This window comes from Pezoporus flaviventris, unplaced genomic scaffold (genome assembly GCF_033815535.1).
Source record: "Pezoporus flaviventris isolate CSIRO_AGI_PZ_B2104156 unplaced genomic scaffold, CSIRO_AGI_Pfla_v1 ptg000015l, whole genome shotgun sequence".
Lineage (NCBI taxonomy): Eukaryota > Metazoa > Chordata > Aves > Psittaciformes > Psittacidae > Pezoporus > Pezoporus flaviventris.
The window spans coordinates 39453445-39476883 of NW_026892563.1; the positions used below are offsets into that span (position 1 = coordinate 39453445).

The 23439-nt window shown below is 41.2% G+C and overlaps 1 protein-coding gene across 1 annotated transcript in view; it reads left to right on the forward strand.

Annotated features, from left to right (window-relative positions):
• The window catches only part of SPAG17 (sperm associated antigen 17), a 104787-nt gene that overhangs the window by 59928 nt on the left and 21420 nt on the right, over nt 1-23439 (forward strand). Inside the window, exons 20-31 of the mRNA XM_061454195.1 lie at nt 5336-5560; nt 6733-6844; nt 7395-7523; nt 9075-9188; nt 11881-12086; nt 14954-15074; nt 16853-17205; nt 18190-18319; nt 19804-20027; nt 20309-20453; nt 21617-21771; nt 22187-22363. Coding sequence (XP_061310179.1) covers nt 5336-5560; nt 6733-6844; nt 7395-7523; nt 9075-9188; nt 11881-12086; nt 14954-15074; nt 16853-17205; nt 18190-18319; nt 19804-20027; nt 20309-20453; nt 21617-21771; nt 22187-22363 — 2091 coding nt within the window. The remainder of the gene's footprint in view (nt 1-5335; nt 5561-6732; nt 6845-7394; nt 7524-9074; nt 9189-11880; nt 12087-14953; nt 15075-16852; nt 17206-18189; nt 18320-19803; nt 20028-20308; nt 20454-21616; nt 21772-22186; nt 22364-23439) is intronic.

Below are 23439 nucleotides of genomic sequence, written 5' to 3' on the forward strand. Positions count from 1 at the left end.
AGGGACGATGTATCTGATTTATCCAGCTCCTCACGTGTACCAACACGCGTCTCAGCTATTAACAAAAGACGTCCTATTGTTCAAGAGAGGAGATACAGAAGGTATACGCCACGGGGTACCCTATGGTTTTACCTGCTGGATCACGGAGAAGACATGACAAAGTGGGATGGAAAACCTACTTCAGCTTTGGAGGAACGGGTGAGTGAACTGAAGAGGGGAGCAAGGGCCAAGACTGATCGTCCCATGAGAGCTACGGCTTCAGTCTCTGGTGAGCAGTTTCCCAGATGGAGTGGAAGAGCTGATTTTACTCCAGCTCCTGTGATAACGAAGAATAATCCCTTTCAACACGACTTAAGTGTCCAATGCTGTGACGACCATTAGAGGGGCCCTGCCTCCAGCCAGGTGGAGGTAGGGGACAATCGGATTTACTGGACTGTGTGGATCAGATGGCCTGGCACATCAGTCCCACAGAAGTATAAGGCTCTAGTAGATACCGGTGCACAGTGTACCCTGATGCCATCAAGCTGTCAAGGGGTGGAACCCATCTATATTTCTGGAGTAACAGGAGGATCCCAAGAGTTGACTGTGCTGGAGGCTGAAATCAGCCTGACTGGGAGGGAGTGGCAAAAGCACCCTATTGTGACTGGTCCAGAGGCTCCATGCATCCTCGGCATAGACTACCTCAAGAGAGGGTACTTCAAAGACCCAAAAGGGTACCGGTGGGCTTTTGGTATTGCTGCTTTGGAGACTGAAGAAATTGAGCAGCTGTCCACCTTGCCTGGTCTCTCAGAAGATCCCTCTGCTGTGGGGTTGCTGAAAGTTGAAGAACAACAAGTGCCAATTGCGACCACAACAGTGCACCGGCGGCAATATCGCACCAACCGAGACTCCCTGATTCCCATCCATCAGCTGATCCGTAGACTGGAGAGTCAGGGGGTGATCAGCAGGACCTGCTCACCCTTCAATAGCCCCATATGGCCAGTGCGAAAGTCTAATGGAGAATGGAGACTAACAGTAGACTATCGTGGCCTGAATGAAGTCACACCACCATTGAGTGCTGCCGTACCGGACATGCTAGAACTTCAGTATGAACTAGAGTCAAAAGCAGCCAAGTGGTATGCCACGATTGATATTGCCAATGCATTTTTCTCCATTCCTTTGGCAGCAGAGTGCAGGCCCCAGTTTGCTTTTACTTGGAGGGGTGTCCAGTTCACTTGGAACCGACTGCCCCAGGGGTGGAAACACAGCCCTACCATTTGCCATGGACTGATCCAGACTGCACTGGAACAGGGGCAAGCTCCAGAACACCTGCAATACATTGATGACATTATTGTGTGGGGCGATACAGCGGAAGAAGTCTTTGAGAAAGGGAGGAAAATAATCCAAATCCTGCTGAAAGCCGGTTTTGCCATAAAACGGAGTAAGGTCAAGGGACCTGCACAGGAGATTCAATTTTTGGGAATAAAATGGCAAGATGGACGTAGACAGATCCCCACAGATGTGATCAACAAGATAACAGCAATGTCTCCACCAACTAATAAGAAAGAAACGCAAGCTTTCTTGGGTGCAGTGGGGTTCTGGAGAATGCACATCCCAAATTACAGTTCGATTGTAAGCCCTCTCTATCATGTGACCCGGAAGAAGAATGATTTTAAATGGGGCCCTGAGCAGCAACAAGCCTTTGAGCAAATTAAACGCGAGATAGTTCATGCAGTAGCCCTTGGACCAGTCCGAACCGGACCAGATGTAAAAAATGTGCTGTACACTGCAGCTGGGGAGAACGGTCCTACCTGGAGCCTCTGGCAGAAAGCTCCAGGGGAGACTCGAGGTCGACCCCTCGGCTTTTGGAGTCGGGGATACAAAGGATCTGAGGCCAGCTATACCCCAACTGAGAAAGAGATACTGGCAGCCTATGAAGGGGTTCGAGCTGCTTCGGAAGTGATTGGCACTGAAGCACAGCTCCTCCTGGCACCCCGGCTGCCCGTGCTGGGCTGGATGTTCAAAGGCAGGGTCTCCTCTACACATCATGCAACTGATGCTACATGGAGTAAATGGGCTGCACTAATTACACAACGAACTCGAATAGGAAATCCCAGTCGTCCAGGCATTCTAGAAGTCATCATGGACTGGCCAGAGGGCAAAGATTTCGGAATGTCACCAGAGGAGGAGGTGGTGCGTGCTGAAGAGGCCCCACCATATAATAAACTGTCAGAAAGTGAAAAGCAGTATGCCTTGTTTACTGATGGCTCTTGCCGTATTGTGGGAAAGCATCGGAGATGGAAGGCAGCTGTATGGAGTCCTGGACGACAAGTTGCAGAAACTGCTGAAGGAGAGGGTGAATCGAGTCAATTTGCCGAGGTGAAAGCCATCCAGCTGGCCCTGGACATTGCTGAACGAGAAAAGTGGCCAGTACTTTATCTCTATACTGACTCATGGATGGTGGCAAATGCCCTGTGGGGGTGGTTGAAGCAATGGAAGCAGAGCAACTGGCAACGCAGAGGTAAACCCATCTGGGCTGCTGCACTGTGGAAAGATATTGCTGCCCGGGTGCAGAATCTGGTGGTGAAGGTACGTCATGTAGATGCCCATGTACCCAAGAGTCGGGCCACTGAGGAACACCAGAACAACCAACAAGTGGATAAAGCGGCTAAGATTGAAGTGGCTCAGATGGACTTAGATTGGCAACATAAAGGTGAATTATTTTTGGCCCGGTGGGCCCATGACACTTCAGGCCATCAGGGCAGAGATGCAACATATAGATGGGCCCGTGACCGAGGGGTGGACTTAACAATGGACACTATTGCCCAGGTTATTCATGAGTGTGAAACATGTGCTGCAATTAAACAAGCCAAGCGGTTAAAGCCTCTTTGGTATGGAGGACGATGGTTGAAGTATAAATATGGGGAGGCCTGGCAGATTGACTATATCACACTGCCACCAACCCGCCAAGGCAAGCGCCATGTGCTTACCATGGTGGAAGCAACCACCGGGTGGCTGGAAACATACGCTGTGCCCCATGCCACTGCCCGGAACACCATCCTGGGCCTTGAGAAACAGATTTTGTGGCGACACGGCACCCCAAAGAGAATTGAGTCAGACAATGGGACTCATTTCCGGAATAACCTTATAGATATTTGGGCCAAAGAGCATGGCATTGAGTGGGTATATCACATCCCCTACCATGCACCAGCCTCTGGGAAAATCGAACGGTACAATGGGCTGTTAAAAACTACACTGAGAGCGATGGGTGGGGGAACTTTCAAGCATTGGGATACACATTTACCAAAGGCCACCTGGTTGGTCAACACCAGAGGATCTGCCAACAGGGCTGGCCCAGCCCAGTCAGAACTTTTACATATTGTAGAGGGGGACAGAGTTCCCGTGGTGCATATGAAGAATTTGCTGGGGAAGACAGTCTGGGTTATTCCTGCTTCAGGTAAAGGCAAACCCACTCGTGGGATTGCTTTTGCTCAGGGACCTGGATATACTTGGTGGGTAATGCGGGAAGATGGGGAAGTCCGATGTATACCTCAAGGGGATTTGATATTAGGGGAAAACAGCCAGTGAACTCAATTGTATGCTGTTGCCTGCTGTGTAATGCTTTTATAGCCCATCAACTAGATGTCTCCAGGTCACCAGCGACTGGCCCTGACTTCCCTCCAGCCATCATCCCAACAGAGAATGAACTTGGAACATCATGGACCGAATGGACTCGGCAGCATTATAGGGATTGGTCCATGCACTAAGAAAATGATTTTTTTTCCTCTTGGTCTGTATGTATATGGATGTATATATGTGGGAGAGCGATGGTGTATTGAAAATGTGGGATCTGAGCACGACGTGAATGGTATGGAATAAGGGGTGGATAATGTCCTGGGTTCAGCAGTAGCAGTCATGTTTTTTCCTTTGTGTTAACTGGTGCAGTGCTGTGTTTTGACTTCTAGTTTTGAGAACAGCGTTGGTGAAGCCGATGTTTTCGGTTGTTGCTAAGTGATGTTTACCCTGACCAAGGACTTTGTGAGGCTCATGCTCTGCCAGGGAGGAGGGGAAGCTGTGAGGAAGCAGAGACGGGGCGCCTGACCCGGGCTAGCCGGGGAGGTATTCCATACCACAGCACGTCATGCCCGGGGTGGGGGGTAACTGGGAGTTGCCCGGAAGGACAGGGGCTTCCGGGTGGAACTCGTTTTCTTGGCCGGTGGTATCGTATTCTCTTCCCTTGTTATTTTCCCTTATCATTGTTTTAGCTGATAGTAGCGGTGGTGATTTGTTGCTGGACTGTTCTTGTCTCAACCCGGAGGAGTTGCACTCTCTCGATCCTCCTCCCCGTTCCTCCGGGAGCGGGGAAGGGGAGAGCCCCGGTGCAGGGAGGGGGGGGGGAGACGAACACGGACCTTGATTGTTGTCAGCTTGGCACCACTCACTGGGAGTGAGTGAACAAGTTACCTGACTGGGTTTAAACCACGACAAAGTTAGACTAATGCCTAACATATAACTGTGAATGCTTACCATTTCTTCCACAGAAATGGTTTGTGCTATGGTATGCTTAGAATAAAAAATATTGCAAATCCCTAAATACTCTGAAAAATCTCAGATATTCCTGGTACGAGTTGATAATTCTGGCATTGATACCTCATTCTTTATGTAAAAGAATAAGATCATTTTGTCTCAGTTGCATTTTGGGAATAAGCTAATACCAGTAATGCATTCTGATTCTGTGATGAACATTGTGGAAAAGTGCACAACAAAGTAATTCTTTTGTGACTGAATGCATAAAATACTAATAATCATCTGATAGTTATTCTTCACCACAGGAGACCTGATCCCATGTATTGAATGAGTCAGTAATTTTATGCAAAATCATAGAATGGTTTGGATTGGAAAGGACCTTAAGATCCTCAAGTTCCAATCCCCTCCTATGGACAGATACACCTCGCACTAGACCATGTCACCCAAGGCTCTGTCCAGCCTGGCCTTGAACACTGCCAAGGATGGAGCATTTACCACTTCTCTGGGCAATGGGTTCTAGTGCCTCACAATCCTCACAGTTAAAGAACTTCTTCATCTAACCTGAACTTCCCCTGTTTCAGTTTGAACCCATCACCCCTTGTCCTATCACAACAGTCCCTGACGAAGAGTCCCTCTCCAGCATCCTTGTAGGCCACAATATAGTGGGTATTATTGTAAACCTTTCAACATGTTTGGAAGGCATGTCTTAGGGTGACTCTGAACTTTGATTCCTCTGAGTTTGCATACTTGTACTTTCAGCATGCACATATGAAGTATCTTGTAATACAAGGAGGACCACAGTCTTTGGAATTCCTAATGTTTAATGTAGGCTTGGAAACAGGAGCAGGAGCAATTACGAGAGCAAGAACAACTTACGGATGAAAAGAAAAGAAGAAAAGAAACTCTGGGAGGTAAAAAGAAAGGGCAGGAGATAATACATGAAGAAAGTAAAGGTTCCAACAAGAAGTTTTTGCAAGAGAAGTTTAAAGAAGAGTCAGCAAAGGCTAAGGAGGATCCCAGCATCCCAGAACCACATTCTGAGAAAGTTTATAAGGTAAGGAGTGCACTATGTTAGGAAATTGCTAACTATTTATATATATAGTCAAGATTACAGCAAAGCTATTATCCATTGGGACATTGGAGTTCAGGGCAAATTAAGCCTTCTAGATCTTGTTTAACTCCATTGTTGCAGCAGCTCCTTTCCTAAAATTTTTGGAAAGCAGTTTCCGATGCTCAAGATTATACTACACAAGATTATTTAATTAACTTTCATGGGTTTTAGTGTATATGATACGAACACAGAGAAAAGTTGATCATGTTTATGGGCCCATGGAAAATATATGTATGGGATGAATTTTGCCTAAAAATGTGACTTCCATGGGAGCGGGTGAGAAGGGGGAGCATAAAGTCCTGTTCTAACACCCATATTCTTCGGAGACTGATAGACTTAGTTGAAGTTTTGGCTGTTCATATTGGAAGTCAAGGAGGAGGGGTTAACTGTTTCTTCCATTTCCTGTTTCAAAATTCATTCTTGGAGTGACCTAATACAAAGTATTCCACCTGCTATACTAGCAGAGGCGTATTTTTTACAGAGGGAGCTCTTCACTAGTTTTGTCCAGGTTTTAAGCTGTTTGCACTGCTTTTTAATTGCAGAGTCTACGCCTTGCATCCAATACTTATGTGTGTCACTATGTTTTAGTCTTAACTTCAGACTCAGAGGTACATAATATTTCAATCTGAACTTGGGTACACTCCCCTAATTTTTGCCAATTTGTGGCTCTTTAGAAGGCACATCAATCTCAGGATCAGATTTACAGTGTCTGAATTCCCAGATCTAGAAGGTGGAAAGTTGAATCTTTATCTGCCCTTTATCTGATCCTATTGTACTTTGTCTCTTTGTACTTAGCCAGAATTTTGCTTTCCTTTCTATTATGTGTTAGCCAACAGACTACTTGCTAGTCTTCAGCTTCCATGAAGGCACCATACCACTGAAGGACCAAATTCTGCTCTCATGTGGAACAAGTTACTTCATCTAGTAACTGAGAAAGTGTTTGGGTATGAGAATAGCATGCTATATATTTGCTAAAGTCATTATTACATTAGTTAAATATCTAAGCAAAAAAATGTTAATCAGAACAGCGGGATCCTGATGATCTGACCTTCATTTACCTCTTTCATGGTTTCTGCCTTTCTCATTTACGCATAATTGAAAACTTGGTTTTCCAGTTTCTTGGCTACAATATGGGGGAAGATGTCATTCAAGTATCAGGGACCACTCAGTATCTTTTCCCATCTGATGGAGGACAGATTCAAGTAGAGAAGATAGAGTTTGTAAAAGGTGACTTGTTAATTCTTTATGCTTTGCTTTGACTCAGTTACTGACTGATGGTATAGTTTCTTAATCCATAAAAGCTTTTTCATGTCCCAGTAGTAGAAATTCAGTAAAGACATTGTGAGGGTACCAGTAATTCCATTTCAGCCTCTCATCACTACTAGTGTTTACGTTTTTTTGTAGTATCTTAGCAACTGATAGATAAATAAAGTATCAGAAAATTGGAAATGGAGAAAAAAAAATCAGTTTGTATTGGTCTGTTCAGTGGCAGCCAATGCATGATATTTCAAGAATGCATGTTCCAATAATTTGTCCAGTCAAATGCAGTGTACCTAAGCAAGAGGGTTGTTCTGCTGTCTCTCAGATCTAATTGTCAGGAAGCTTTTGAATTTTTAGGCTAAGCTCAGCGTTAACATTTATTTTGTCTTCTTGGTCTGCTGCTGGGCAATGCAGTCCACTTCTGAGCAATTATTTTTCTTTGTGTGCTTTAGAGTTGCAGGTGCAGGGCTGTTCTGAAGCCTGGTGGGAGCGATAACAGGATTCTGTTGCTTTGCAGGTCTAACCTTGGTAAAGGTGAGAGTGATGAAAGACAACCACAGTTTCTTCATTCATATCACAGATCCCAAGAAAGACTTAAAAGAAATCGAAATGCAAGAAATTAATGAAGAACAGAAAATGAGATCAGGTTAGTGGATTGGCATTATTGATACAAAGAATTTAATAGTCTGACATATTTTGTAATTGGATGCAAACCTTATCAACTAATAGAAAATAAATTCCTACTAATGGCAGAGGGTAAATAAGATCAGGATTGTGTAAATAGAAGTAGAAATCCAGTTGGCTGAATTAAGCGCCATGTAGAGGGATCTTGCCAAGAAAAGAAGCACAGTACGTCAATAGGCACAAACCAGCCTCTTTTACAAAGCAAGGAAATCAATGAAAAGAGTCACCATTCCTTTAGAAAAGAGTTTTCTTCTTTAGTGGAAGTCTCCTTCAGATCTTAATATGGCCTGGGAAAGCCTAAGAAGATGCAAACTGAATCATGTCCTTTGTGACCAAAATAAATGTCTGCCCTTTAAAGGGAAGACTTCCCTCTTTGAACATGACCTCCTTTTGTGGGTCAGATGAGCATAGCATTAGTGCCTCCTGAAGACCTGTGCTGTGGAAACAGATCTTTCTGCAGTTCAGCAGCTTCTGCTGCTGGTTCATATTTTGCTAAAGCTCCAAAAGCATTGAATCCAAATCCTTTCTGAAACCAGGTGTTTCCAAGAAGGAGGCAAGTCTGTAACAACTTATATATTTGCCAAAAGCACTATGGAATTGCTTTCACTGCACTGAAGAGTATTGGAAAAGTATAACTTTCAGTAGGTGTTCAATCTTCAACAGTGTTAGAGAGTATCCTGTTCTTGCTCCTCTCATTGGCTTCAGCTACCACCAGTGATGTAATTACAGGTCATCTGAATAGAAAATTTGCATCCCTTCCACAGGTGGGATGTTTCATGTCTGCCTTTCTGAAAGTAGACCTGTATCATTCTGGGGAATGCCAAATGGTACTTCCAGTCACCAGTGTGCTAGCATATGAGGCAAGTTGTATTCCCTTGCCATGAGTGGGAGGCTTTCCTCCTCTGTAAACAGAAGTACCTCATAGAAAGGCAGTAGGGCAGAGAAGAATCAATCCACTGTGGTACTTGGCAGTGGCTGAATGGTGACATGGTAGGTTTTTAATGCAGTCAAAATACCAATACAGCATTCCACAGGTGAAGTCACCAATGAATATTGCAATGACAGACAGTAAGTAGGAGCAGGCAAGGTCTAAACGTGTGTCTTGTTGATGAAAGACCTTGGGGATGGCTAAGTGTTGAGTACCTTCCTTAACTTTCTTTTGTAGGCTTCTCTGCTGCTCCTCACAGTTTTAAGAAGCTGTTCCCCATATTGGAAATCCCTAGCTAATTAAACTGCAATTTCTAGATGGAAGGTCACGGTTGTATTACACAAAACTGACTTATATACTACTCTATATTATATAGACATACACACACACACATATATATATGTGTGTGTGTGTATATATATAAACATAAAGCTTTCCCATCCTACATTAGGCTATTGTACGGGCTAATCATCCACATGGAGGTGCCCCTGTTCACACCAGTCCACACCAGTCACTGGTTTGCAGGTCAGGTGGTTCTGGTATGTGTTGCTATCTATAAAATTAATTTCAATTTTTCTTTAAAAGGAAAATTGAAAAATCAGAAGCAAGCTGTGAGCAAGTTTGGATCTTTTTCAGCCACCTTGGAAAATGGAATCCAGCTGTCCCTGAGCTATTACGGACCTACAGGGAAGACAGCAGGTAAAGTAAGCAAATAAAAGTGGATATTTGAGAACCATAGAGGGAAATCTTTTCTTTTTATTTGCTTAATTTTTTTTTCTTCATCCACTCCTTCCTTACCCCAATAATTTGTCGCATGCAATTGTGCCTTTCTCAGCAGCTGTTACTACATGGTGGGGAGTTTTTAGCAAGGCTCAAGATGAGATGACATTGTCAAGAATATTCTGTGATTTGAATTTCAAAACAGAGAGAGGTCTCAATGATTTTTTGCTTCCTGTGAAAACAGAGCAGTGCAGGGAGAAAGTTGCAAGTATTGTTATTAAGTAGCCCAGCAAAATCAGCCAATTCATTTGAGCCAAAGCAAATGTGAATTGGCGAGGTGTCTCCTTGGTTTTCCAAGAAATAATATTTTTGTAAAGTTACAGAGGTGATTATGGAACTTTCATTTGACATGAGGAGTTAGACATTAGGTTACAGTTGTGCAGACATAAGGAGGGATTTCTTTCAGCTCTTCAATAAACACATTCACCAACTGGAAGCAATTGCTTCACAAAACCACAGTGAAAATAGCATCTTCTTTTACCAAGAGCTTTTTGTTTCCATTATATTTGAAAGACTACTGAAACCATCGTAAGGATAAAAATGAAACTTTCCTCTGATTAGAAAATAATCCCAGCTTTTTTCAGCTCTTAAAATCTGAAAACATTTAGTTGGCTGCATCTTTGTGTGGGCTGTGGCAAACCATTCAACTGTACACTCAGTTTTAATTCTTAAAATGCATTTTACAAACTAATGACTAAAAAATAACTTATTAGCTGATTCTTCCCACCATTCACCTGGAGATGGGTACTACTGCTTGTTTCTTGCATGGCCATGCTGTCTCAAAATGCACATGTATCAGAACAGACTCCATGGATAATTTTAAACTTTCCTATTTTATACAATTAGCTGAGACTTTATCTCTAGATTATTACTAAAGAAACAGATTTGTTCTCCTTTCCTCAGACTTCCAATAAGCCATAAAAGCCACACAGCATAATTTCAGTACAGGAAAGCAGAGTCACCTAACAAAGCACCAGACGCTCACGCACGAGCTAATGAAAATGGGGATTTCAAAAATCTTTGTGGTGATGTAAATTTCCCTTTCACACTAAAGGTCATGGATATATTCAGATATCTCTGTGTTTCCCTAATGCTGGCACCTAGACAAATACTGAGATTGAAGGCTTAAATACTGAGGTGGAAGGCTTGTTATCCAAGTCAAAAATAGGAGTTTATCACCAGATGATAATAGTTTCTTCTAGCCTTAGAATCTTAGGTTTTGGGTCACTTTTTTCAGTTGCCAGAAATGTAGAATCATCCATAAGGAAAATGTGCAGAGCTAAAACCATCTATGTCAAAACCTTTCTGGAAACACTAGACATAGTAGCACTCAGGCCTACCTTCTAAGTTTTTTAGCCAAAAATATACTAACACTTCATCTACATTCGAGAAAATGCTATTATGTCACACCAGAATGGTTCCATTGTCGTGCTTCCAGATGCATTTCTTTCCTTCTTTGCCTGAATGTGAGATCTGGATGGCAATTTGTCAATGAGTTATTTAACTTTTCCCTGCCTGATGCAACACTTTTCATATTAAATAATACTGTTCATGGGAAGAAGCAGAATTAAAATGTAATTTTACCAAAACAAACAAAACCAAGTGTTTTTGGAAGTCGTCTTAAGGACATTGTTAAAATGACTGACTTGTTAAACTTCATAGTTCACAGCAACTACTATTCGAATCAAGCTTGCTTTACTTATTTTAAAAAGGTTTTCAAAAGTGGTTTCTGAGATCACTGTGTTTTTCTCACTGTTGTTTCCAGTTCTTACCTGTATAAGTATGGTTAAGATGTGGGTAATAAGTTGCTCCATCTGCAGTAACATGTTCTCCAAAACAAACAAGAATTCAATTGTTCAGATTGTGTGGATGGGAGACAAGGTGCTATTTTGTGATTTGTTGGTTTGGGACTGAGGTTGCCTTGAAGCAAGAAAAGATGACTCAAAAAAGTTCTTTCAGAAAAGCATGCAGGTGAGAGCTGGCTGGGTTCTTTGATGGAAGAGAAATGTCGGCTCATTGAAACAAAAATGTTTTACAGAATACCTTTGTATTCATTTCATTTTCAAGAAACTATTTTGGAAAGCAACATCGCTACATCCGGTCATGCTTAGCAGGCTGCCCTATGCTTTGCCTTTTAAGAACTGGGAAAGTCTTACCAAGTCTACATCATCAGAATCTTTCTGAATGGCTATAGCAAAATAGAGCTACGTAGTGCAAAACTGCTGGAATCAGTCTGTTCTGAATCAGCCCATGATAAAGCATAACATCAGTGACTGCTGCCTAGATACTAGACTCAGAATGTCTCCACCTGTGTTAGAATTCTGGAGGTAAAAGAGAGTCTTAGATGCTGTCTTCTATTTTTGAGAGACAAGTGATGACCTGTGGGACACAGTAATTTCAAGATGTTTTTTAGGCTGACAAGTAGTCAGTCTATGGAATAATGAATAATTTAATATAGTCAGTCCCTCTATCTAAAATAATAAACACCCTCACTGAGGTTATTATTTCTAAGGTAAAATTTAGTGTACAAAATATTGTTAAAAAATAAACTGTGGCCATCTATATTTATGAAACTTACTTGCATTAAAAATATCGTCTTTCTCTTCCTTAGATGATGAAATGGATCCTGTCTTAGCAAGAATTCTGAACATCCCTTCTATTCATATTCCAACCATAGTTTCTCCTGTTACTTCACCTTCAGGAAAAAAAGATAAGCCCATCAAACAAAAATCAGGAAAATCTCAGCCATCTGCAAAAGCAAATAGCAAAACAGGCCCTCCACCTCCTGGGGACCTGGTGAAGCATGAAGAAGAAAAGGTGAGAGATGACACATGATCCAACAAAAACAGAAAAGATACGACAAAAAATCAAATACATAAACTTAAAAAACAGAAACATAGATTCTTCTTAGAGGGACTTGAACTGTCCCTTCACAAATTCCATTATTTATGGTGCTTCTAAGGATATGTTTTACTCATCCAGTTGTTCTCAGATATACATATTGGCAGCTCGCTTTTATGACTGTATGTGTAAATGATAGAATCACAGACTGGTTTGGGTTGAAGGGACCTTAAGACCATCCCGTTCCAACCCCCTCCCATGGGCAGGGATGCCTCACACTATACCATCTCATGCAAGACTCTGTCCACCCTGGCCTTGAACACTGCCAGGGATGGAGCATTTACCACTTCTCTGGGCAACCTGTTCCAGTGCCTCACCACCCTCAGAGTAAAGAACTTCTTCCTTGTATCTAACCTGAACTAGGGTTAAAGGCAGTACAGGTTTATTAGAAAAAAGAGGTAGCTTCCATTACAAAGCAAATGAGACGAGAGAGTAATAAGATAAGAATGAATACAAACTGAGAGTTGTAAGAATAGACTTGGAAGACTCTAAACACGATGTACCTACGCTACTTCCTTGATACCTAGTGGATGAAGTAAGGTTTCAACATATATTCTGTCCATATCCACAGAAAGACCTGCTTGCCTAATTTCAACAAGTTTATTTAGGTATTTAAAGAGCGTGAGCATGGAAAGTGAGCAGGGGGTTGCCAAACAGCACTCAGCATAATATACAGCAATTGTGTGGCACAAATGAACCCTATACAAGCAAATACCCCTGCCATAAGAATTCTGTCTGGAGAACATCTGAGTTCCTCCTCTTCTTCCAAAAAGCTTTTTACTATTTGGTTTAGAATGTCTTTGACAGAGACTATCATTAGTGCATGCAGCACCCTCTGTGTGAGTATCGTGCAAGTATTTTGGAGGACAGAATTAGAATCTAAAGCAAGCTAGAGAAATTCACATGGACATGGTCTGTAAAATAGGATGCAATTCAATATATCTACAGAATGGGTAACAGCTCTATCAATAACAGGTCCGAGAGTGGGAAGGGATCACAAGCTGTACCTAAGTCAACAATGCCATCTTGCTGTGTGAAGGGCAAAGACCACATTGAGGTGAATAAACAGGAGTACAGCATGCTAAGTACATGAAGTTATTTTCCATTCAGGGCTGGTAGGGCTTCAGGTGAGGTATTGTGTCCAGTTACGGATATTGCACTGCAAGAAGAATGAGCCACACTGAAGAGTTTTCAGAAAAGCACCAAGAAAAAGCAGAGGTCTAGAAAAACTTGATGGGTAGAGAAAGATTAAAAGACTTAGTTTGGGTTTGTTTGATCAAGAGTAGAAAGAATAGCCTCCTGTAAAGAGCTAAAGGGACACCATCATTTCTTCTGCTAGCCCATGTCATCAGAAGAAATTGTCAGAAGTAAACTAATTTTCTGCAAGAGAGATTCAGGCTAATCTGTAAGAAAATGTCAATAAGGTTAACCAAGGTAAAGTACTGGAATAGTTTGCTGGGAGAGCTTCAGCCCTAGAAATTTTTAGGATAGGTGGCAAAACATCTGCCAATTTTTCCCTATATTCCTAAAAATGAAGAATATGGGGTAATCCCAGGACAAGTTCTCTCTGTTACTTCTGTCTGCAGCCCTGAACCATTTTCACCTGATGACTACTGGCGCAGTGTCATAGGTTTTGAGGGGGATGGCATCAAAGGGTCCATTGTATGTTCTAGGGTCTTCATGTGTTCCTTAGGTCAGCCTCATCTTTTCTAGTCACCAAAAGTTTCCACTATGGAGTAATGCCAAGAGCATTCCATGTTTTGACTGCCAAACATTCCTTTCTGTTCCTTTCTCAAGTCAGTGCTGTATTTGCAGCAGACTGAAGTAGTGCTCTGCTTACCTTTTGTGCTCTTTTAATGATTATAGGTAAAATAATGGATGTGCAACTTCAAAATTATTTCTCTTCTGCTTCACATTATCCATTTATTGTCATCTCAACACTGTGCATAAGATAACACAGTGACTCAGCAAAATGAATAAAGTTAGTAAGGGTTGCTCTTCAAGGGTTAGTGAAGAGGAATGAAAGAAGATAGCACAAATAAGCAAATAAGCTAGTGTTTCCACTTCAGAAGCCATAAACTCTCAAAATGTTAAAAATGAGTGGTGGAAAGCACTTTAATATTTTGTAACAACTGAAATCTGTAGTCTGTTCTTTTTCTTCATTCTTTTAAAATATGGAATTGTCCTCAGTTCAGCAGTAGCAGTGATTTTTCTCCTTCTTAGTAGCCAGTGCAGTGCTGTGTTTTTGACTTTCAGCCTGGGAGCAGCGCTGGTGACACTGATGTTTTTAGTTGTTGCTAAGTAATGTTTATTCCGACCAAGGACTTTGAGTCTCATGCTCTGTCAGGGAGGGGAGGGGAAGCCAGGAGGAAGGAGAGACAGGACACTTGACCCAGACTTGCCAAAGGGGTATTCCATACCACAGCATGTCATGCCCAGTATATAAACTGGGGGCAATTACCTGGAAGGGCTAGATCGCTACTGGGGTTGGGCTGGGTATTGGTTGGCAGGTGGTGAGCGGTTGTATTCTCTTCCCTTGCTATTTCCCTTATCATCATTATTATTATTATTGGTGGTAGCAGCAGTGGTTTTGTGTTATATCTTAGTTACTGGATTGCTCCTATCTCAACCTGCGGGAGTTACATTCTTTCGATTCTCCTCCCCATCCCTCCAGGAGCCGGAGGGGAGGAAGAAAGGGGGGAGTGAGCAAGTGGCTGCATGGCTCTAAGTTACTGACTGGGCTTAAACCGTGACAGGAATAAAACTAATTCATGTTTCTGTAGACAGAAGTGGAAGAATCTGTTTCTCCAGCACAAGCGACGTCCGATGCTCCTGCTTTCTCAGGTTTGAACGTCTCCTGTCCCAATGGACTAGTAGTAACTTTCCTTGGTGAAAGTTCTGGAGGTTAGTATTCTGAGCCACTGCAGAGTAAGGAATTTAAACCAAGTTAAAATTACAGAAGAAAATAGTTTCTGCCTTGGTGGGTTTAGATGTAATAGTATGACCAGTTTAATGTCTCGGATTGCTAAGTCTCTCATAATGTCTATTTAATGGTATTTGCAACATAAATAATATGTTTCAATTCAAACAAAATTGAAATCTAGAATTGCAAGTTATTGCACATAAAAACAGCAATCCTAAAAAGCACATGGGAGTCATGTCGAATAATCAGTTGAATTTGCATGTATATTGGAATATAGAAAAATACACAAATTCAATTCATATTTCATAAATGCATATATATACACATATATATATGAATGGATGCCAGATGTCTTTTAATACAAATCTGTCCTGCCCAGGCTGTATTGGACATGTTGACTATGTGAAAATAGATCAGCACAACTTCAGAGGTAGCCATATCCAGGAATAAAACAGATTTATCACACACACCCCAAGTAGATGCCAGTAGTAATTCCTATTACCTATAATATCCTATGTGTGAGCTGTTGCATAAAACTTGACAGAGTCATTTGTCTTCCTGGCAACTGATGAAACAACATACCTCTTAAGAATCAGCCAAGCGGTAAGAGCAGTGCTTATAAATTAACAAAAAATAAGACATTTATATTAAATAGCATTCATAAATATAATATGGTACACAAGGATCCAGCACAAATTTATAATCGTGTGAGAGAGGAATGTCTGGATTATATTTGGAGGGCCACATTGATCTGAACTGCTAATAAAATCTTCCCTCATTTTTCTTCTCAGACATCTTTTCCCTTTTTATGTCAAAATCATAGAAACGTAGAACAGCTCAACTTGGAAGATCATCTAGTCCAACTTCTTGTAGAAAAGGGAGCCTAGATGAGATTATGTAGCACCCTGTCCAGTAGCATCTTGAAAACCTATGGCAGTGAGGTCTCTACCACATCCCCAGGGAGATTGATCCAGGGAATTGTTGTTCTCACTGTGAAAAATTTTGTTCTTATATCATGGTGAGACATCTCCTGGTGCAACTTGTACCCCTTGTCCTTTGTCTTCTCCGTGTGGCTCCTTATGAAGAGAGAGCCTCCATCCTCTTTGTAGCTACCCTTTAAGTACTAGAATACTGTGAAGAGGTCCTGTCTGAGCCTTCTCCAGGAAGAAGGGACCCAACTCCTTCACCTTTTCCTCATAGGATGGGTTCTCCAGCCCTTCTGTCATCTCTGTGGCCCTCTCTTGGACCCCGTCCAGTCTCTGCATCTTTCTTGAATTGTGGAGGCCAGAATTGGACACAGTACTTCAAGTGCAGCTTGACAAGTGCTGGATAGAGTGGGATGATCACATTTCTGTCTCCGCCAGTAAAGTTCCTACAGATGCAGCCAGCTTGCCAGATTTTTCCAGTTTAGTATAAATATGTTCTAATGAGTCTGGTATGAAGTAAAAAGGTGCAGAGGGTTTTCAAGCGTACATAGTTTGGCAAGGAGCATAAGTTGAAATGTTGAATAGATGAGGTGAACAGCAAATACGGACTCATCCATGTCATCTTGTGGCACACCTACCATAATTGTGCTCATTCATATACCCAACACACAGTCTGTCACTTACTCTGTGGATTAGAGAGGAAGCCAAGGAGGGTTAATCTTACTTGCCTAAAGTTGCATCATTTATGTAGAAGCCATGATGCTGGGTGTTTAGCACTGTTTGAATGTGCTGTGCAGTATTAAGTATTTCAGAATTTGATTTCATTTTGAAAGGTGAAGCCACTGCAGCTGGAGTTGACAAAGAGGTGGTAAAGGAAAGGGGGGCCAAAGCAAATGAAGACAAGGAAGAGGAGGCTGAGGCAAACAAAGCAAAGGAGAGAGAGGTTATGAATACTGGAGAGGAGGAGGAACATGAAGTTACAAAGGGTGAAATAAAGCATGAAGACACTGAAAGAGAACAGGACAAGGAGACCACTTGGGAAATTCTGGTTAGGCAGAGTTATCCCCAAAAAGTAAAGAACTCTCATCTATATACATCTGTGGCAAGGCAAGCAGAACAAGAGGTGTCAAGAGTCATCACCAGTCAAGGAACTGTCATAAAGTACCTGATGGATGGATCTACCCAGGTAGGTTTAATAGAATTAATTGAAAGCAGGCTGCATGCAATTACCCTTAAACTTGCGCTTGTCGACTGAGATAGAGAATTGACCAGTTTGTAGGTGAAGGACTTAAGTAACCACTGAGTTATGCAGCCATGTCAAGACATGCTTTTGGCTTTGTTCAGAATAAGAACTTAAGGCACATAGGGAATTCCAATGATGAAAATTTTAGGCATGTGAAGGTTTTAGGCAACTTTGGGATTGGGAAATACCTAAATATGGTTTTGAGGACTACGTTCCTGATCAGTAAATGTAACTCTTGAGATGTTTCTTTATGTTGTCTGTTTTGTACATTGTACTTTCTCCCTAGAACATCTATATTGATTTGTAAATGAGTTCAGAGGCAGTTGGGGCAATTCTAGGCTTTGTCTACCACACAGGAGCATGCATATCAAGATTTGAGTATAATGGACAATAGATGTCAGAAAACAGTTGTAATAGAAAGTACTATGACTTCTTTTTGTTAGCTGTCTTGATGGCTAAAAAGTTAACAGTAATCCCAAACATGTGGAATACCTGAATATAGATCAGTATGGTGATACATATGCATTACCACTGCTACAAAGAAAAAAGTCAACTTTTGACCACTTAAATAGTCAAAGAATAATCTTTACTACTTGGTTTTATATTTGTCATTATAAAAGTAAGACACTATATACGTGAACTGCAGCAATTAGCAGTCCTTTGGGCAATGATTAATGGGATTAATTCCTCTTCTCTGCCCTCTCCCATTCCCTTCCCCTCCCTTCCCCTCCCTCTCCCTCTTCTCCCCTCCTCTCTTTTTTTTAGGGAGCTTCTTTATTCTTGTATTCATTTTGAGAGTTTTTACTTTTTTTCCCCTCTGACACCCATAATATTGCAGTGGCTATTGCATTTGCAGCAGATTCTTTTGAGACTTCCTGTTGGTGTTTGCAGTGATATTAACCTCTAGTATATCCTTGATTTCTGCAGATTCTGTTTGCTGATGGCACAGCGAGTAGGAGTCCTGATTCTGGCCCTGTCCTCCCAGCACCTGCTGTTCCAGATGTCATGCAACTGTTACCAGAATCTGATCTTTTACCTGAGACCAGCACTAAGAAAGGTAATAATTCCATTGTTTTGGATAGATTTAAAGTTAGAAAGGCTGATGATACTTAATAAAGGGCATCTTTCTTTAGTCTGAAAATTCTGCTAGTACAAATCTATCTGTACTCCACTGCTGATTTGATACCTTCATAGCAAATAATTTTTCTTCTAATCTAGATTTATTTTTCTTTTAACATGCTAGGACTCTAATAAGTAAAAGTTTGTGTAAGAAGTACATTGGTACCAAAACAATTCAACACAAAGCCTTTTAAAAGAAATCCTTGTAACTACAATCTTGTCTAATCCTTACTTAAGTGTTACAGTTTTTTAGCCTTGGTGTTGAGAAATGCTTTTTCACAGAGGACTTTTAGTGTATTTTTCCTTCTCATTGTATTTCAAGGCAACTACTATTATAAGGCAATTTAGCAGTTGGTTGTATAGACTTGTTATCTGTGCCAGTATAACCATTCTTACCTTATTTTGTTTGACTGAGAAAGAACCTAATAAAAGTCTACTTCATACCTCAGAGTGTAGTTCAAAAACACCATCAGTGCTACTCGGTGCACAGAATAATTATGACCCATCATAATACTAACTTAGAATCTATTGGAAGTATGTGAATAAAAATTGCTGACAAAGAGAAAGGTCTCTCAGAAAGAGACTTTCTGAGTTATCAAATCCAGCCCTTGTTCTTAGGATATTCCTTAGGGTAAGTGGTTGGATGTTTGAGAACATCTCTGATGAACCATCTTCTAAGTCTCGTTGTCTGTGGCCAGTGTATATCCTTTAATCATGATTGCTTTCCCCCACACACTTTTAACCTCCACTTGTCAAATTTATAGTAAACGCTATACCCTTAATCTAAGTTTCGTATTTCAAAATATGGGAGACTGGAGTTCTCCATCACATTCTTAATATGGTCACTATACTCTCCAGTTCCCTTTCACAATGGAGTCTCCCCTCGTTTTCTTCTGATGTACCACAAGATTGTGTTTGCCTTTTTTTTGTTAGCATATTTTCACACTGATAACTTATAATCATTCTGTATGGATGATTCCTCCAGGTCTTTCTTTTATTCTACTGTTGCAAACATATCTAAAGTAGATGTTTATTCTTTTTTGCATTAAATATTGTTTTAATAAGCTATATCAAATTCCTCTTAGTTTTATCTTCAAGCTCATGGGACACTTTTGGAAGCTTTTTTTCTCTGTAATCCATTAAGATTTCCTTCTGCATTAATAGTTCCTGTCCAAAGTCAGGTCACAATCAGATGTCAGTAGCACTGACATCTTCACTCTTTCTGTGTCATTAATGAACACATTAAATAAGGTTAGTTCAGGGGCACACCTTTGAATAACAGGACTTGTAATTTCCTTCCAGCCTGATACATAGTTGTTCTTTCAACTCTGTCAAAACCAGTACTCACAGAATCTTTGCACTTCATTGTTTTTCTTTTGCCTTAGAGAATACCAAGTCTGATACAGAAATTTTTTGTTTCAGCAGGGAAAGCCAATGACAAAACCAACAAATTACACCCAGCCAAGGATGAGTTGTTTGAAAATACTATACAGGATGTGGTTAATTCTGAGCAAGGTGAGGTGAAACAGGCAGGAACCTGGATAACAACAACTCCATCAGGCATTCAAGTGGGCACTGAGGAAGGAAAAAGAATGGATCTGAAACCACTCTTAATCTATCAGGCAACTGACCCAGCTGATGGAACGGTATTACTATATTTGTGTTATTATAGCACTGTCTACTAAGCTAAGAGGGCTGCCATCATACAAGTTGTTTTTGGTTTTTGAGCACATAGGCTATAGGTTGTGTTATTACACTGTTACTAATACAGAGGCTTTAAATTTTGTTGAAAATGTGATTCCTCAGTCTCTGAAGTAGATAAAGTAGTAGCTTCTTCAGAATGTTATTACGTGATGCCTTGTATTACTCTTGTTGCTGTTTCAACTATCACAGGGCTAAATAAATGAGTATCCCTTCATTCTTTCAGGTTATGACTGTACGAGATGATGAAGTGATAATTGTTGAGAAGCTCGATGGAAGCAGAGTAGTAGATCATGCTGACGGCACTAGGATCATGACATCATATAAAAACTGTGAAGAACTTTTTGAACCCAAGCATAGTGAGGAAACAGGTAAAATCAATAGGAGAACACTTGTCTTTGATCTGTCTTGTGAAGCAGATAATTGTCAAAATATATACTAAAGAAAGCTTATGCTAGTAGCCTAAATAACAATTCACTAGTGCAGTCAAGGTTTAGTTTGTCTGCTTGGTCTTTTTGTCAGCAGTATTCAGTGCAAAAATGACATAGCTTCAAACAAACAAATTTCCTTCTTTCATGGCCCACCTTCACCATGAGACCACAGTGCTGGAGTTCTAGTATGTTCATTGCCCTCTTTTCAGCAAGCAAGCTGATTTGAGTTTTATCTGAAGTAGAACTTCTGTTTGCCTGTAATAATTGGGGCTAATGTTTTTTTGTGTTTCTTCTGGCTGGCAGTATATTCACAGGAAGTGTTCAGGAACATCTCTCTGTGGGATTTGTACAGCCTGGAAAGCCAGCCATACCCTGGGCTGCATAAAAGAAGTGTGACCAGCAGGTTGAAGGAGGTGATCCTGCCCTGTACTCTGCTCTCATGCAGTTGTAGTGTCCTCAGCATAAGAAGGACGTGGAACTGTTGGAGCAAGTCCAGAGGAAGGCATGAGAATGATCGGGGCTAGAGCCCATATAAGGACAGGCTGAGAAAGTTGGGGCTGTTCAGCCTGGAGAAGAGAATCTGCATGGAGACCTCAGAGCAGCTTCCAGTATCTGAAGGATGCTGGAGAGGGACTCTTCATTAGGGACTGCAGTGACAGCACAAGGGGTGAAGGGTTTAAACTGAAAAAGGAGAAGTTCAGGTTAGATATAAGGAAGAAGTTCTTTAGTGTAAGGGTGGTGAGGCACTGGAATGGGTTGCCCGAAGAAGTTGTAAATGCCCCATCCCTGGCAGTGTTCAAGGCCAGGTTGGACAGAGCCTTGGGAAAGATGGTCTAGTGTGAGGTGTCCCTGCCCATGGGAGGAGTGTGGAACTGGATGATCTTAAGGTCCTTTCCAACCCAAACCATTCTATGATTTCAAAAATCAAAACACTGACCTCGAACTGATCTGCTTATTCAACAGGAAGGCAATGGCCAGATTAACGTACCAATGTGATTGTTTTCCAAGATTTGTGATGCTGAATAGGAATTTCTTTACATCTTAGAGCTCGTATTACGAGCATTAACAATTTCAGTGTCTCATTGTTCTGTATTATTTCTTAGATAAACCCTCAGGAGCCACCATGAAGAAGGTGAAATATATGCAAGTAGAGAATCCCGAGTTCGCTACTGTTATAATAAACTGTGAGGATGGTACCTGTTGTACCATCTTTGGAGATGGGACACGTCTTATTGCAAAGCCACAGGGAACATATCAGGTGGGAATTATTTTCAGTTTGCGACAATGATATTCATCTTTGTGTTACAAGTTCCCTGCCATCAGCAACTCTGACCTTGACTGTTTTAACTCCCTTTTCTATAGCCTTCACAAATCCTGTGATTCTATCTCTTTCATATCCTGCCAATATTTAGATACTTGCTCACAACTGTATAGTATAGTTAAATCACAATCTTAAATTTCCCTAAGTCAAAGAAAAATATTACAAAGACTAACATCAGCCTGCCTCCTGGACCTTATCTTCTTTCCCTTCAGTCCTTCAAAACTGGATAACTCGGTGATGAAGGTCTGAAAGCTCTCCTCTTGATTTACATCTGTTCTTCATTTTCATGGTACCTCTGGGCTGAAGATTTCACCTTCCAGGACTGAACCTCTTCCCTTTTTCACTCTCATAGGTTTTACCCACGAAGACAGGATCCCTTTTCATTGATGAAGATTGCTCAGCAGTTTATACCCATGAAGTTGTCAATTTCATCAGCAAGGAAGAAGAAAAACAGCCAGGGAGATACACTATGAAACACACTTCCAGCACTGTTTGTGAAATGATGGATACTGAAGGAAATATTTTCAAGGTAAAATAAATGGAAGGGAACAAGTAATTTTAAGTAATTTTTTCTCATAAACATCTCTCATAGTCAGCTTTAAGCCTTGTAATACTTAAAGTAGCCTAGCTAGCCAGAAGGGATCAGCTTCTGAATCAGGTCTCTGAAATTTTCTTGAGTATGTGATAGGTTTCCCTTTTTTGGGATTTTCCCCTTTTTAGGGATTTTCCCCTTTTTAGAGAGACTGAAATAAAACACATGGTCTTCAGTTCACCTCACCTGTAAGCAAACCTTAATTAGCATGACTTGGATTAGAGTAAAAAATCAGCTCTGCAAATGAAGACATTTGCTTTTCAGAAAGTCCATAGAAATACCCTAATCTGTCTGGTAAGGCAAATGTTGTAAAAGGAATGATTCAGTCTTTAAAGTCATACTCTTTGTCCTGTGATCCTTTCACATCTAAGAGATACTTTTGAGCTAGGTTAGTGCTTAGTTTTGAGTTCCAGGAACTTAATCTAAGTGTCTGTGACCTGCACACTGTTTTCTAAGTAAGGTTCTCATTAAAGCTTCTAGGTGTGACATCCTTAGAGTATCCTTTCTGTTGCTGCAACTGTAATCATTACCAGTTTCCCATATTCCTGTAAAACAGCACTAAGGTTCCTCTGGACATACTCATTGTAACAGTGTTTAACTTGGCTGAAGAAGCAGTGCTTGTATAATCTATGATATATGTCAATCTCTCCCTAATAAATTTTGAACTGATCAACCAGAGGGATAGAAATTTCAAAGATACCAAGTTCCTATAAAATCAGTGCAATTCAAAGCAGCATGGAAGTTGCTTTGGCATCAGCATCAGCACATCCTGCTTTTTCTCAGCTGATACTTAAGGAACAAAGGAAGGGGGTTGAGGAGGCTGTGGAAGCAGTTGAAGGCATCATGGGAGCAGTAATCATAGGGGATATGGGTGGTAGTAAGAAAGATGAGATCTAATGCAGTATGAGAGGATGCAGACATGAAGAACAACTGTAGGGAAAACAAGTTTCATTGGGTTTGCCATTAATGGAGTATATTTTATTTACATCATCCCACCACTTTATTTTCAGGAC